General features: G+C 29.0%; 1 protein-coding gene and 1 non-coding gene across 6 annotated transcripts in view; one reads left to right on the top strand and one right to left on the bottom strand.

The window, feature by feature from the left end:
* The first annotated feature begins 390 nt into the window (after positions 1 to 390).
* Positions 391 to 464, top strand: Trnat-agu (transfer RNA threonine (anticodon AGU)). The gene has a single exon. It is a non-coding gene; the product is annotated as a tRNA-Thr (tRNA).
* An 11,116-nt stretch (positions 465 to 11,580) lies between these two features.
* The window catches only part of LOC129914040 (autophagy-related protein 16), a 251,766-nt gene continuing 248,097 nt past the window's right edge, over positions 11,581 to 15,249 (bottom strand). For 4 of the 5 annotated variants that reach the window (XM_055993074.1, XM_055993075.1, XM_055993079.1 and 1 more), the window contains one exon: positions 11,581 to 12,103. In XM_055993074.1, coding sequence (XP_055849049.1) covers positions 11,983 to 12,103 — 121 coding nt within the window. In that variant the 3' untranslated portion in view covers positions 11,581 to 11,982. The remainder of the gene's footprint in view (positions 12,104 to 15,249) is intronic. The other variant, XM_055993077.1, reaches the window with a different exon arrangement.

The raw sequence follows: 15,249 nt of genomic DNA, 5'->3' as shown, positions 1-15,249 counted from the left end.
TTGATTTAAATAAGGTCAATGGATCTATTTTCATATCAGTAGAATATTTGACAGAATATGCGACTGCTAATTAATACATAAATTAATACCTAAATACCCACAACTGTTTCGAGTTTATTTATAAATATCCATAATCTGTTGCCTATCTTATCAAAATGAAGAGAATAATGTAACGAATTCGAATTAAACACAAAAAAAAAAAAAACATTTCTTACTTTCCACAAGCTCTAAATGTAATTTCGTCAATTACAACACAATTAATCCATCTTTCAAAATGTCAAGATTCTTTATAAATAATTTTTATAAATATATAAATTATTTTTGTTCATTTTGTTGTGTTCTAAAAGGGCAATATGTTTGTAAGAATAATTTAGCGCAAATGGCAATAAGGGCGCCGTGGCTTAGTTGGTTAAAGCGCCTGTCTAGTAAACAGGAGATCGTGAGTTCGAATCTCGCCGGGGCCTACACACAATTTGGTGTGATAATTTATTTTTTTTTATATATTTATTGCTAGATGTTTTTATTTTAAATTCTATTTGTAAACTAGTTTGATGATGGTTTAAATTAATGAAATGAAACAAAGTGTGTGAAACAAACAATGTGGTTTTCATTGATTTCACGTTGTTTTATGGAGGCTTTTCGCTCAGTGAATCCAGTTTTGAGAGGGCAAAAGTTGAAAAAATTACTAGCAGCATAAGGGTGGTGGGAAAATTTAGGATAAATGGTGTATGAAAGGGGAAAAATAAATTGCCCACAAACAAATTGGGGGAAAGGGGGTGGGTGGTCGAAAAAGTGGGGTGGGTGTCAAAAATCGGTGTTTTTTACGCTTTCTGTCAAAAGTAGACCCCCTATCGAAAAAAGTTAAATGCAAAAGTTTTACTATCTACAAATGTCTACAACTTTTACTCAAATCATTTTTTTGTATAACCTCAAAATTATTGAGGAAAATGCAATAATACGATTTTTTTATTTTTATCTTTTACAAAAATGGTTGGATTTTAACAAAACTTGGTCAAAAACTACTTTGTTATATTTTCTATCCATTTTAAATGTTTTTTGAGCAAAAAGTAAATTTTTGGATTTTTGACGAATTTAATTTGAAAAAATAGCCTATTTTTCAAACAAAAAAGTTATCGAAAAAATGTTTGGTTTTTGAAAAGTTTGCTAGCCAATTATTTAGATTAAAACCTATTATTTAAGATTGTGTGGAAAAACTATACTTTTGTTTTAGAAAATTTTTTATTTTATTTTATTTTAGAAAATATTAAGAAACATTGAAAAAAACAAAAAAATAATTTTCCATAGAAACTAAATTATACTTTTCTAATGGCCTTTGACCTTCTTAATTTGAATCTAGTATTAGAATAGCTCTTACGTGAAAAGTTTTTTAGATATTGAATTTTGAACATCCAAAACACTATTTTTGTGATGTTTTGCATGGTAATATCTCAAAAACGTAATGTGACAGAATTTTTCTGACTTCGGATTAGAGGTTAAAGCACAAAAAACCATTAGAAAAATATATTTTGATTTCTACTGAAATTGAACAAGGCATTCGATTTTTTCCACCCTGTTCGATTTCACTATTCGAAAAGTTTTTTTTTTGACAGAAATCGTAAAAAACCACGATTTTTGACACCCACCCCACTTTTTCGCCCACCCACCCCCTTTCCCCCAATTTGTTTGTGGGCAATTTATTTTTCCCCTTTCATATACCATTTATCCAAAATTTTCCAACCACCCATATGCTGCTAATAATTTTTTTATTTTCAAAAATTATTGGCACTGGTCTATTATAGATTTAAAGTAAGAGTGAATTCAGCATCAGAAACCTTAAAATAGAAATAAAAAGGTTAGAATCATTACATTTAACTGTACCTGGTATTTAAATACTGTTGAAATTAAAAATAACTAATTCAAGTACAAGTATCCAAAAATATATCAGATCTCGATGAAAATTTCAAATAAGAAACATTTAAATGGCATTAAAAATAACATTTTAAGAATTATTTTTTCGTGAAACTTCTAAAACAAACACAATCATCGTTTGGCCATCCATAGAAGATAAAAGTTTTTCCAAGCCAATTTCACTTAATTGATCTTTTGATTCACGTAAATCGAATAACAAAATACGGCTGAAAGTGAACAAAAATGTAGAAAAAACAGTATTTACCTATTTTTATAATTCTTGTGGTTATTTGGTTTTTGGTACATGATGAATGAAATTTGTACTGTAGATAGGTAATTAAATAAATTATAATTGTACAAAATGTCAATTAATTTCATATTCAAAATTCTGAGCTAACGGTAAAAAGATGTTCTTTTTCTAAACACGTTATATCTTTTCATCTATAGGCTATTGATTATGTAGTTTAGAAAGGAACTAAGACGTTCACGGGTTTTTATTGCAGGAATCGTTCAATGGGTTATAAAAGAAGATAAAACCGCGGAGTGCTATTAAATGAGAGGGTGGAAACTGAAGATAGGGGTGCAAAAGCCCCCTTTTTGGTTTTTTTCAATATACCTCGTAAACCAAGCAAAATTTTGATATATTGTAGATACAACTTTTTGTAGAGAATTAAATTTCCTATTGGAATAATGTTTTTTAAAAATTGAAAAAAAAAATTTCCATACCAAAATAGTCGAAACATTCATAAAAAAAATATCAAAAAAATTGATTTTTGGAGTTTTTTTGCTTTTTTACTTGTACATTTTTTTTGGGTTGAGATAGACATAAACGTTGCTCCAAAGAAAAAAAGAAGATAAAATTTCCTTCAAAATGCTGTACTCACTAAATTTTTTCATTGAAAATTAAACGAAGTATGGCGATTTTAATCTAGCTTTTTTTTCGCATTTTTAGTTTTACTCAAGTAAAACAGAAACATTTGAGGGGAAAGTACGATAACTTAAGCACCAAGAACTGATAATGAGATTCTGTAGAGGGGTTCAATACAATCATTGTTTACTATGGGAGGGTGCGTCAATGTCAACCCTTTTTGGCGGGAGGGGCAATTTTCTAAAAAAAATACTTAAAATAAAAAAAAATTATTAAAAAACAACGGCAACAATTACAGTTTTGATTGATACTTTTTTCAAAAGCTAGAATTATAAACTTAATATTAATTTTAAAATGAAGGTATTTTAATCAATTGTTTTTGAAATGCCCGATTTCAAAGTCAAAACTTGTGAAAAAAAATTTTAAAAAGCACATTGTACAATTTTCACAAAGACTGTGGACTTCAATACGAAATTGATCGACAAAGTAAACTACCTTAATTGATTTCTTATCAAATCATGAAAATCATAATGTTCCTATGCCTTCTGCTTTTTGAGAAAAATTGAAAAATAGACAAAATACTTTCTTTATCGGAATCACTCACTTATTTCAAAAACAATTGATTAAAATAACTTCATTTTCAAATTAATATTAAGTTTATAATTCTAGCTTTTGAAAAAAGTATCAATCAAAACTGTAATTGTTGCCGTTGTTTTTTAATAATTTTTTTTTATTTTAAGTATTTTTTTTAGAAAATTGCCCCTCCCGCCAAAAAGGGTTGACATTGACGCACCCTCCCATAGTAAACAATGATTGTATTGAACCCCTCTACAGAATCTCATTATCAGTTCTTGGTGCTTAAGTTATCGTACTTTCCCCTCAAATGTTTCTGTTTTACTTGAGTAAAACTAAAAATGCGAAAAAAAAGCTAGATTAAAATCGCCATACTTCGTTTAATTTTCAATGAAAAAATTTAGTGAGTACAGCATTTTGAAGGAAATTTTATCTTCTTTTTTTCTTTGGAGCAACGTTTATGTCTATCTCAACCCAAAAAAAATGTACAAGTAAAAAAGCAAAAAAACTCCAAAAATCAATTTTTTTGATATTTTTTTTATGAATGTTTCGACTATTTTGGTATGGAAATTTTTTTTTTCAATTTTTAAAAAACATTATTCCAATAGGAAATTTAATTCTCTACAAAAAGTTGTATCTACAATATATCAAAATTTTGCTTGGTTTACGAGGTATATTGAAAAAAACCAAAAAGGGGGCTTTTGCACCCCTATCTTCAGTTTCCACCCTCTCATTTAATAGCACTCCGCTGTTTTATCTTCTTTTATAACCCATTGAACGATTCCTGCAATAAAAACCCGTGAATGTCTTAGTTCCTTATTACCCTGTTTTTTTCGACATAATCAATAGCCTACTATGCCACATGACAATTTTATTTAAGTTTAATACGCATAGTCTGGAAATTCGACATTGTTGACTTTGAAAAATTCTAACTTCTCTTGTAGGCATCTTTGAAATGAGATTGATACGTCATATGAGAGGTGAAACAATGAGCTTTCACATGGTTTTCAAAGCTTTTATAGGTTGTCAAACAAAAAAATTGATTTAATAGCATGAGAACATAAAAATAGATGGTTTTTTGCTTTTTTTTGATGAAATTTCATCGAGTTTAGAAAATTCTAGCTCTTTTTGTAGATGTCTCATAAACCTGATCGATATATATGTTTTGAGCTTGGTTATTAGGGAAAAAATGCATAGCGTGAGAAGATAAAATTACGTGTTTTTTCGCTTTTTTGATGAAAATGATTGTTTTCAATAAATTATTTTTATACTTTTTGTGCATTATAAAAATTTAAGTATGGCTTTATTCTTCATGAAATTTTATAAGCTTTTTAATAGTGTAATTTTTTGGATTGAAAACTTCTTTAGTATCGTAGTGATTTGAAACAAGATGAAACGAAAAAGCGACAGGAAAAATCAATTGATTATAACTTTTTCGTTTTAGTAGATAGATGAATGAAATTTTTACTGTAGATATGTATGTAATTAAATAAACTATTATTGTGAAAAATTTCATTTAATTTAATATTCAAAATCCTGAGATAACGGTAAAAAGATGTTCTTTTTCTAAACACGTTATATCTTTTGATCTAGGGCACATGACAATTTTATTTAAGTTTAATACGCATGCTGATAATATAAACTTTCATTTAATTTATCACACATAACGGTACGTGATCTACAAGTTACAAAATCTTTAATTTAAAAACGTGAAAATGTTTGAGTTTTTGCAATTTTCTCGAAAACGACTCAGACGATTTTTATTAAATTTGGTGAACATATTTTTCTTCAATAATTCGGATAATGGAAATAAGGCATTGCAGTTTTCGTTGAAGAATGGACCGATTTTATTCAAACCATACAAACAGATAGGTATTTCTTATCAAATTTTCAAAAAAATAAAAATGGAAAAATTTTGTTTGTGATTTCTTTTAACTGACTTCCAATTCCATTTTTATATGTTTGTTACCTTATAAATTTCGATTGGGTGAACCGATTTTGATAATTCTGCATTTTTTGCATTTGAAGGCTGGTGCTTGCAGTGTGGTCCCATTTCAATTTGGTCCCGTTATGACAACGACATCTATGAGAAAACTATAATATTATATGTTCCGATCCATATACAAGTCGGTTTTTTCTGAAACCGCATATTTTACGCATCGTTGAAAATGCCAAAATGTTTTTTTGTTTTTCCAAAAATAAGTGAAAATACTTAAATCTGTTGAATCTTCTATATTTAATTCTAGTAAATTTCTAAATTAACTCCATTTTTTTCGGTTTAACCATTTTATAAGTGATGCTCAATCTTAAGTCTCATTATATGGCTAATAATCACCTTTCAAACCTCGACTTCTAGTTAGTTATAAGATGCTATTACTGACCATCAATTGAGCAGACAAAAAATATCTTCGATTTCTTTAGAAGAGCTACTTTCTTTTCCCATTATTTGAAGTTCAAAACAATTTTCAACTTTTAATTTCGCCAAAAAAAAAAAACAATGTAGACAGAAAAAGACTTTATACGAGACAAACGAACAAAAAATAAAATACAAAATTTTCCCAATTAAAGTACAAATATTGCGCTAATAGACACTGGATTTTACCCAAGACAGACCACCTCTGAACCGTTGAAATCATTGATTTATGCTCCCACATACAACAACACAGCACCGCAGCGCCTTGCTGATGCAGAGGTAATAAAACAGAACCAAGAGATTTCCTTCAATTTAAAGGTATTTTTTTGCTTTTTTGTTCTTGTTGGACTATAACATCTGATGGATTTAGTAATAAAGTCTAGAAAAGTTATTAGACGCGCCTCTGCCGACTGGCGGATGTTCTGGTGTAGTGAATGAATTTGAGACTTGTATTTGGTTTTAAACGCCTTGCTAGGGAAATGCATCTTTTGTCCTAGACTAATAGGGTCCGGAATACTATTTTAAAGGCCTTACACTCAATTTTATTAAAATTTACATCGAAAACCTCAAAATAAAAATACTTTTCCCAAGAGTATTATCCGATTTTTATACATTTTTACTTAAGACCCCGAAGTCTTCAAAACGCTTTCAAACCAAAAAAAAAAACTAGTCGAAATTAAAAATGGAAAGGCTTTGATTCCCTCTTCTAATAACATAAGGCGGCCTAAAAGTATGCAACCTTTTCAAAAAAGTGATATTTTAGATCTTTTTTAATATTCTAGTTAAAAGTTCCTATTTCTTAAGCCCTTTTCTGGCGGTTTCGAGTACTTTTTGCTTCAAAATGTACCCTTACAAAATTTTTCGCACAAAACAATTCCCCCACCCGGCCGTTGTTGATATTTAAGTAAGTCTCTAAGGAGCTATTCGTTCACAAAATGATGGCCACATGATTGCTAATTTATAACCTCCCAACCTAAAGGACCCCGCAAGCCATGTTGTTCCTTGCTAAGAGAAAAATGCTAAAGATGTAAATTTATGTCTAGCCGCGTTGGAGGTCGACAGAGTCGGTGCCAGAGAGATGCAAATAAATTATTATAACGCCTAGGAGTGTTACGTATCCATATCCCTGCACAGATAAAGGACCTTGGTGCCGCCTCGCCTTATTCCTATATGCAACCAACGCCCTATATTACATTGTCCAACAACATTATAAAGTCATCATTCACTCAGCGCCGCCATTCGCATGTCTGGAGCAACACACAACATGATGCCCTTTGAGTGTGACCCGCAATCACGATCCTCGCGCACCAAACAAAAGGATTCCCCATAATTCGCCATATATTTTCCGGATCTGCGCTGCAACAATGGCAATTGAAGACTTTATTATTATTATATATTTCTTCCAACTCCAGGAACCCACCTTCTTTCTTCATGTGCAAGCTGCACAGAACGCAAGAGCGGTAACCTGTTGCTCTGCTACTAAAATGCATTAATATTACAAACTAACTGCAGATTAAGTGTTTTCGTGTTACCAACCGCACCTCTATATGAATTGTATTTGTGGCAAGAAGATGAGCAACTTGCACATTACAATCTGGACAATGATCAATATGAGTGTGGTGTTGCGCATGCGCAGTCTTTATAAACCTCATCCACATATTACAGGCACAACACAACAATTTCGAATGAAATTGGTCACGTTTTTTTTCTTAGATACTTTTTTTTTAAATAGGCCCAATTAAAAACGGTCTAAGTTTCTGATTCATGATGATCACGGGGGGAAATTGGGGTATCTTTAACTGTTTTGAGATTGACGTTTGGATGCATTTTGAAAGACTGTATTAGGTTTGTGGGGTTACTACAATTTTCACATGTTTAAGTTAAAGGAACAGGTCAATTATTATTGCCACCAAAAATGAAAATGGTTGCATGTGATGATTTTTTTGGGAAAAAAAGCTAAAAAGGGTTGCCGCATTTAAATTACTATGCAACTGTCTATGGTTTTAAAGTGTCAGCCAACAATCAAAAATTGGATATCTTCATAATGTAATTGGGTATTTAAAAAAAAAACGGAACCTAGATCTCTTAGATAATAACATTATATTTAGTTTGGTTAGACACGAAAACCTATATAAACAGTTATTAGAGATCACAAAAATGATTATACGGTTATTACAGTAATTAGCTTGTCTGGAAGTTTTATGAGAGACTTATAAATCAAGATGGTCAAGATTACATTTTAAAGGGTTGATCCGATGATGGGACATTTTAGAACTAGAATTTTCTTAAAGTCGCATGTTTTCCTTTATTTCTAGTTTCTTTAATTGAAACACGAATTTGCGTGTTTGGGTGACGGAAATTCATTTAAATGGTAATAATTTTTGAAAATCGTTATTAAAACTGGGATTCCTTGTTTAGGGTTATCCAATTAGTGTAAACGAATGTACCTAACTAAGATAGATGAAGAGGAAACTGTAAACATTTTCGTTCTATATTCTCCAAAATTTGTCAATGTGAAATAATCTGTCTTGTCATGAATTCAATTGAAATTTTTGAATGAGATTCTTTATTTCGATTGGTTCTGAGGCAATTTTTTTTTTGGTATTCTAAGTGGAATTACAAAAAATGAACAAAATACGTGAGAAATTTATTGAAACTAAGCTAAAAATAAAAATATGCAATATAATATCTTTGGATAAGGTGTATTTTTGGAATAAAATTGTATAAAATAATAGATACTGATTGCCACATGCCTTGTGTTACTTGCCACATGCAGCATGTACTTGCACCATGTTTCATGCCATGAAACTTGCCACGTACTTGCGGCGTACTGCATTTTTAAATACCCTCAGCCCTACTGCCCAATTGTCTCCGAGATGGCGATTGCGTAACAATCCCTTTGTAGTCCAGACAAATTGGACATTCAACCCAGAAATAATTCGCATAGGGCTGAAAATTGGTATATACAGAGCATTTAAATGTCGATTAAAGTAAAATGTCAAAAGTCCCCAAAAGTCCCAAAAGTGCATAATAAGTTATTCAAGTTTTAATGTCGAAAATATTAGGTTTTTTACATATAACATTAAAACAGGAGAAGCTATACAAAAAAAAGTATATGGATGACTTGTATTTTTTGTAATTATCAAAAAAAAATGTTTTGACACTTTTTTTTCTACGAGATATCGTTTAGAAGATATCGTGGTTTTAAAACGTGTCAAATGTCGAAAATATCGGTTTTTTGCCTATTACTCTTAAACTATGAGTCCTTTTAAAAAGTTGTCTTTGAAAAATTTGCTCCTTTTTATTACTACATTTTTTTGTTTTTTTGTTAAAGTAGGCTTTCAAAAAGAAAATAAAAACTAAAATTTTGTGTACATAGCTTCTAAAATATGAGTTTGTTAACATATATTTTTAACTCGTAGGTATCGTATACTATAACGCTTTCCACAAAATACCTGAATATATGATTTAGTAACACTTATCGTTTTAAAAGGTAGTGCGCTTAAAAGAGTGGTATATCGTATATACCTATAGAAATATCGTTTTTTTTGTGTCTATTTTCGTCAAATGGTCAGTGTTAAAAAATTCGCATAGACCTGAAAACTTGCACAGAGTATTGAAACATCGACGAAAATAAAATGTCAAAAATCCCATGTGTGCATAAAAAGTTATTCAAGGTTAAATGTCGAAAATAAAAGACAAAACATACGATTTTTTTGTGTAGTCCTCTCTCTGAAAGCTTATATCTTCTTTTAATAGTCCGGTCGAATTAGACTAAAATAAGGGGGTGAAGTTACATTAATTCCCAGCAAGCTGAAATTTGGTAGGATTGTTGGAAACACCATCATAAATTAAATCTAAAAAGTCCTCATCGATCCGAGACCTGGAAAAAAATTTACTTGGGGTCAAAGGTCATAAAAACTGGTTTTTCACGATTTTCTGCAAAACGGTAAGTCTTATCAAAAAATTTTCAATGCAAGAATTGTAGAACAGATTATTATATATAAAAAGTGTCATGACACTTTTTTTCCTAAGACCCACCGTTTCTTAGGTATAACGATTCAAAAAGTTGAAGTTGAGTTGTAATCGTTATAATCAGGCCTATTCTGAAAAAAAACTCCGAACTGAAAAGTTCTTGAAATTTCATTATTTTTTTTAGCTTGAATTGCGTTCTTCAATAGTTGAGAACATGGGGAAAGCAAAAAAAAAATGGAAATTTTCACCATTTTTCCGATTGGGGCCCTTCTCCCAAAACCATTTCCCTGGTATTTTTTGTTTAGAATGGCTCCCAATAAAATACAAAGTGTTCGATAGAGAATGGGCAACTCTAAAACCGCTCATAGCTACACTTATGACTGTTCCAAAAACAGATAGAAAAAAGTTCTATCGCAACCAGTTCATAAAATATTGGCTTTTTTTCGTTCAGTGTACTTTAAATTTTATCATCCTTATGTTTTCGTTCACTATCACCCGTTTCAATGTTATATATAAAAAACCTAAATTTTCGACATAAAAACTTATGTACATAGGTATGGTACTTTTGGGAACTTTTGACATTTTACTTTAATCGACATTTAAATGCTTTGTAGCAATTTTCAGCCCTATGCGAATTATTTCTGGGTTTGCTCTTTTTTATGTTTATTTGACTATTTGACATTCTTGTCAGAAAGTAAATTTTCATGGCTCACCGCCGCAAAAGAAGTATAAGTTAGCTAACTTCTAAGCTATGGACACTAAATGAATGGCAATAACACCAAAATTTACTTTGTCTTTCACCCCTATATTTGCTGGAAATTTACTTAACACCTTCTCATTCTCAACACTTCAATTATGACCTAACGAGAAAGTCGTAAATTAAAAAATTTAAATTAATAGCATTAAAAAAATTTTAATTTTTAGCCAAAAATTAGCCGAAATTATTTTTTTACCATCTTGACTTGTATTTTAGCGCAGTTTCCAGTATGAGCATTTGAGAGGTAAGAATCATTTGTCAACGAAAATCATCCTGACTAATTGTAGAAGAAATCCTTACAAGTCAATATATGAAGGTAATTTGCATAGAGCGTTAAAATGTCTAAATACAATAATGTTACTCATACACCACAGTGTACTTTTTTTAATAAACTGGTCAAAAGTCATGTAAAAAATAAATTTTACTAATGCAGTGCTGTATCTAGTATCGGAGCCCTTAAGTACAATATTCTAAAACGGCGGAAATAAGTTTTGTAGTTTTCATTAATAAAAATAATCCATGTGCAAAATAAATCTGAGAAAATTACTTTAATTCCCAGAACTTGATATGTACTTACCTCAGACACAATTATTTTAAGTAAATAAAACAAACCTTAATTTTATACATAATTTTATATATATATATTTTTTTTTTTTTTTTATTTTACAATTACAAATGTGAACAGTATAGGTATATTTAAAATTATTTATGTAACTATAAATATTTTTATTTTGTATTTTAATAATAATAATTATATCATTTGAATTGTACAAACTGTTGTATAAGCTTCGTGTTGGTCTTCAGCTTAATAAGTTCGCCGAGGTCAATTATTTTGGACAAAATGTTAGATAATAATATATTTTTTTAAATTTTTATTAAGAATTGTGATGTTGCATAAATATTACCTCAAAATACAATTAAAAAAAAAAAAAACAATAATAATATTATCCATTCTAAGAAACTAAATCTAAGCAAAATGTTTATATTTAAAAATAAATTCGTTTTAAACTTTAATTTTTATATCTAAAATTTTTTTCAATTTTAAAAAAAGAAACTATACATACCCAAATTTGAAACAGCTTAAAAAATTATATTTTCTTTCTGTTTTTCTGTTTTTTTTTTTTTTTTTTTTAATTTTAATTCTTACATATTTTTTTATATAGGATAAGAGAAAGTCTTTAAATTTATCAATAATTAATTTCTTTTTTTTTGTTTTTTAATTTTCATTTATGATTATAGAATATAAAAAAATATGACGGAGAAGAAAATTATCACTAGTTCAGATTTTTTTTTGATAAATAAAAAACCTAAAATATCATCATTATGTATTAAATGACATTAAAAAAAAAAAGATTTAACCAAATTTTACCTCCCGATTCCGTTTTGTAATTTGCATTTGATGAGAATCTAAACGGTTTATATAATGTGAATGCGTAGTAGTAGTAGTAGTAGTTTTTTGATTGTGATGTGAAATAATTGTAATTTTGGCTACGCGTCGTTCCATATTATGCAACGTCGACTTTTTCCAACTGAAGCTAATTCGGAACCAGTTGGTGACCATGCAACTGCAATTACGGCACAGCTGTGAATTAAAGAATAAGCCAGACCTCTAGTTAGGACAATAGCAGTTTATAAGGAGGAAGGGAGGGAGAAGAGGGAGGTGAAAAAGAAAACAAAAAAGCCAAATAATAAAAGAAAATTGTGTGCAAAAGAAAATCAAATAAAAAAGGAAGCAAAATAAAAAAAAATAAAATAAAAATAAAATAATAATAAAAATAAAAATAAAACAAAAAAATAAAATAAAATAATATATAAAAAAAGACAATCCATAAAATAAAATAAATCATGTGATATTAAATAAAAAAAAAGTTTAACATTCAAATATTTGATATTTTGAAGAAATTTGAAAGAAATAAGTAGGTACCTAATAAAATCTGTTTGTTTTTATAATTAATTAAACACCGTTTTAAATTATCTTTTACATAAAACCAAGTGTGCCATTTTATTTCTTGTATAAAAAGGAGTTTTTAGAAAAAAAATTTCAAAAATCATTAGAGCCATTTTTTTGTAAATAAATTTTTATATACAAAAATTTTGTAACATTTTCCAAAAAAATAGTCGTATGTTTTTTTGAAGAAATAATTAATTTACACATAAAAACGAAATTTCAAAATTTTTCACAAACACGTTTTAAAGAAAAAAAAGTTTTAAAAAAAATTACTTAAAAATTTCTAAAATTTTAATAATACCTTAACTTAAACGCTTTCGTATAAAATATTTTGTTGAAATCGGGTTAGTCTTGTACGAGATATTTAGAAACCAAAAAAACCGTTCTATATCAGGTATCGTTTATAACGGTACAAATTATTTTTTTTTTTATTTAAAAGTTGGCTGTGTGTAATACTACACACAAAAATTTTAATAAAAATCGTTAGTGGCGCTATCGAAATAAAATGCACGACTGGGTCGCACGAACTTGCTCTTGGAGTTATAGTTGCTTAAATTTTTAAGACTTTTTATATAGAAATTTAGAAAAAAAAATAAAATTCGTTTAAAAAAAAAAATAAAATAAAATCTGAAATTGAATTGCCCTAGAAAACAAGTATGCAGTTTTGATTGATATATTAACGTGCATTTTTAGAAAAAAAATTTTCAAAATCGTTAGAGCCGTTTTTTAAAAAAACAATTTTATATAAATAATTTTTGGGAAAAAAAGTTTTAAAATAAAATTGGTATGCCATTTTGTAGAAATCACTAATCAACATTTAAAAACAAAATTTCAAAAAAATTCAATGTCCCGTTTTCGAAAAATTGATTTTTCAAAAAAAAAATTTTCAAAATTTTTTTAAAAATCCAAAAATTATTTTTGTGGAAATTTTATTTTTGGTTTATATTTAAATTATATAAATGCTTCTTCACAAAAAGTTTTGTTGAAATCGAATAAGAAGTTTCGGAGATATTCGAATTTAAAAAAAAACGGTTCTATGGCAGGTACCGTTAATAATGATTTTTGAAAAAAAATTTTTTCATTGAAATATAGACCTTAGCTCAAAACTAACATTTGAATTTTTTAAACAAAATCGTTGGAGCCGTTTTCGAGATATTTCAATTTTACTAAAGTCGGTATATGACAAGTACCGTTATTTTTGGTCCAAAAAAATTAATTAAAAAAACCCCTCTGGAGAGTCGCCAAATAACGCTACATACCAAGTTTGACATTAATCGGTCCATCCGTTTAGGCTGTAGGTTCTTATACAGACAGACTGACAGACAGACAGACAGACGGACTTAAGGGACCCACTTTTTTGGCATTGTCTACCATCGTAATGTCATGGAAAAATGTTATCTCAACTTTTTTTTTTGTACGAATGCATAACTTGATATATAGTACCTATATCGCAAGTAAAAAATTATGTTCTCTATTTCCGTTATATGACAAGTACCGATAGTTTTGGTCCTAAAAACAAAAATTAAATTTCCTCTCTAGGAAATCGTTAACTACCAAGTTTGAAGAGAGTCTCTCTATAGTAGTTTAAGCTCTAGCTCGAGATGCATACAGACGGACAGACAGACATAATTCTCGGACCCACTTAAGAACCGGTTTCCTGTTTTCTCGAAAGCTAATTAACCGATTTCAACGAACTTTTAAGTAAGAAAAACACTTATATGTATAAGATTTAAAAAGAAACTGTAGAATCATTTTTTTTCTTTTAAAATCGAAAAAAACTTTCTTGAAATTTTGTTTTAATCTGTCCAATTTAATGATACATTTTTAATTAAATTAAAATTAAAGAAGAAATCAACTCGATTTATTTTATTAAAATGCTTTTTCAAGAAAAATTGAAATCGTTAGAGCTATTTGTTGAAAATAATAACTTGGCATAAACTGCTTATTTGTTGTTATTATTAAAGAATATATTACTAAAAAAGTTTAAAAAAAACATCAATGTCCGATTTTCAAAAAATTTAATTTTCAAAAGAAAATTATAATAATATAAAAGAAAAACAAAAACAATTTATTTAATTTTTAGAATTCTTGTTTTTAAATCCTTTTCCCCAAAAAAAACTATTGATTCCAAAAATTCTTCTCAACACCCTCCAAAAAAAATTAAATCCGCTCATCCAGGCTATAAGCTCAGACGCACAGACTGATTGTAAGAGAGACTGACTTGTGGAACCCGATTGATTCGGATTCTGTATCTACACCAAAAATTGTGTTGTAGCTATTTTCCACACGACTTGATCTACTTTGAAAAAAAAAAAAAAGAATTTTCAAAAATAAAATTAAATTTTTTTATATACAAAAATGTGTTTTTTTGAAAATTTTATACTAAGCAGGGGCGTATATTCCCTTGGGGCAAGCGGTGCGGTGCCCCGGGGCCCCCGACCGATCCCAGGGCCCCCACTGGAGACAATGCAGAGAAGGAAACTATTCGCATAAATTGAGTTACGAAGTAACCAGGGAGACAAATTATGTCATTCAGTGTAATGTATAATTCATTGGTAGCCACACAATATATGTATGTATATTGATTTTAAAAAAAGGTTACCCCAGGGGCCCCAAAAAAAAAATAAACTGCTTTTTTAAAAGAAAAATTATAATTTTATCTTTGCCACCACAAATAATACATTAGAGCAAAAAATATTATTTGAGGATCAAAATTGGTTAAAAACAATCAAATGGAAAATTAAATATCAATTCAGGGGCCCCAACATAAATACATCAGGGCCCAAAATAAAAACATTACGTTATTG

The sequence above is a fragment of the Episyrphus balteatus genome, chromosome 3, assembly GCF_945859705.1.
Source record: "Episyrphus balteatus chromosome 3, idEpiBalt1.1, whole genome shotgun sequence".
Classification (NCBI taxonomy): domain Eukaryota; kingdom Metazoa; phylum Arthropoda; class Insecta; order Diptera; family Syrphidae; genus Episyrphus; species Episyrphus balteatus.
Note: the sequence above shows the minus strand (reverse complement) of the source record. Positions and strands in the feature narration are given on the sequence as shown.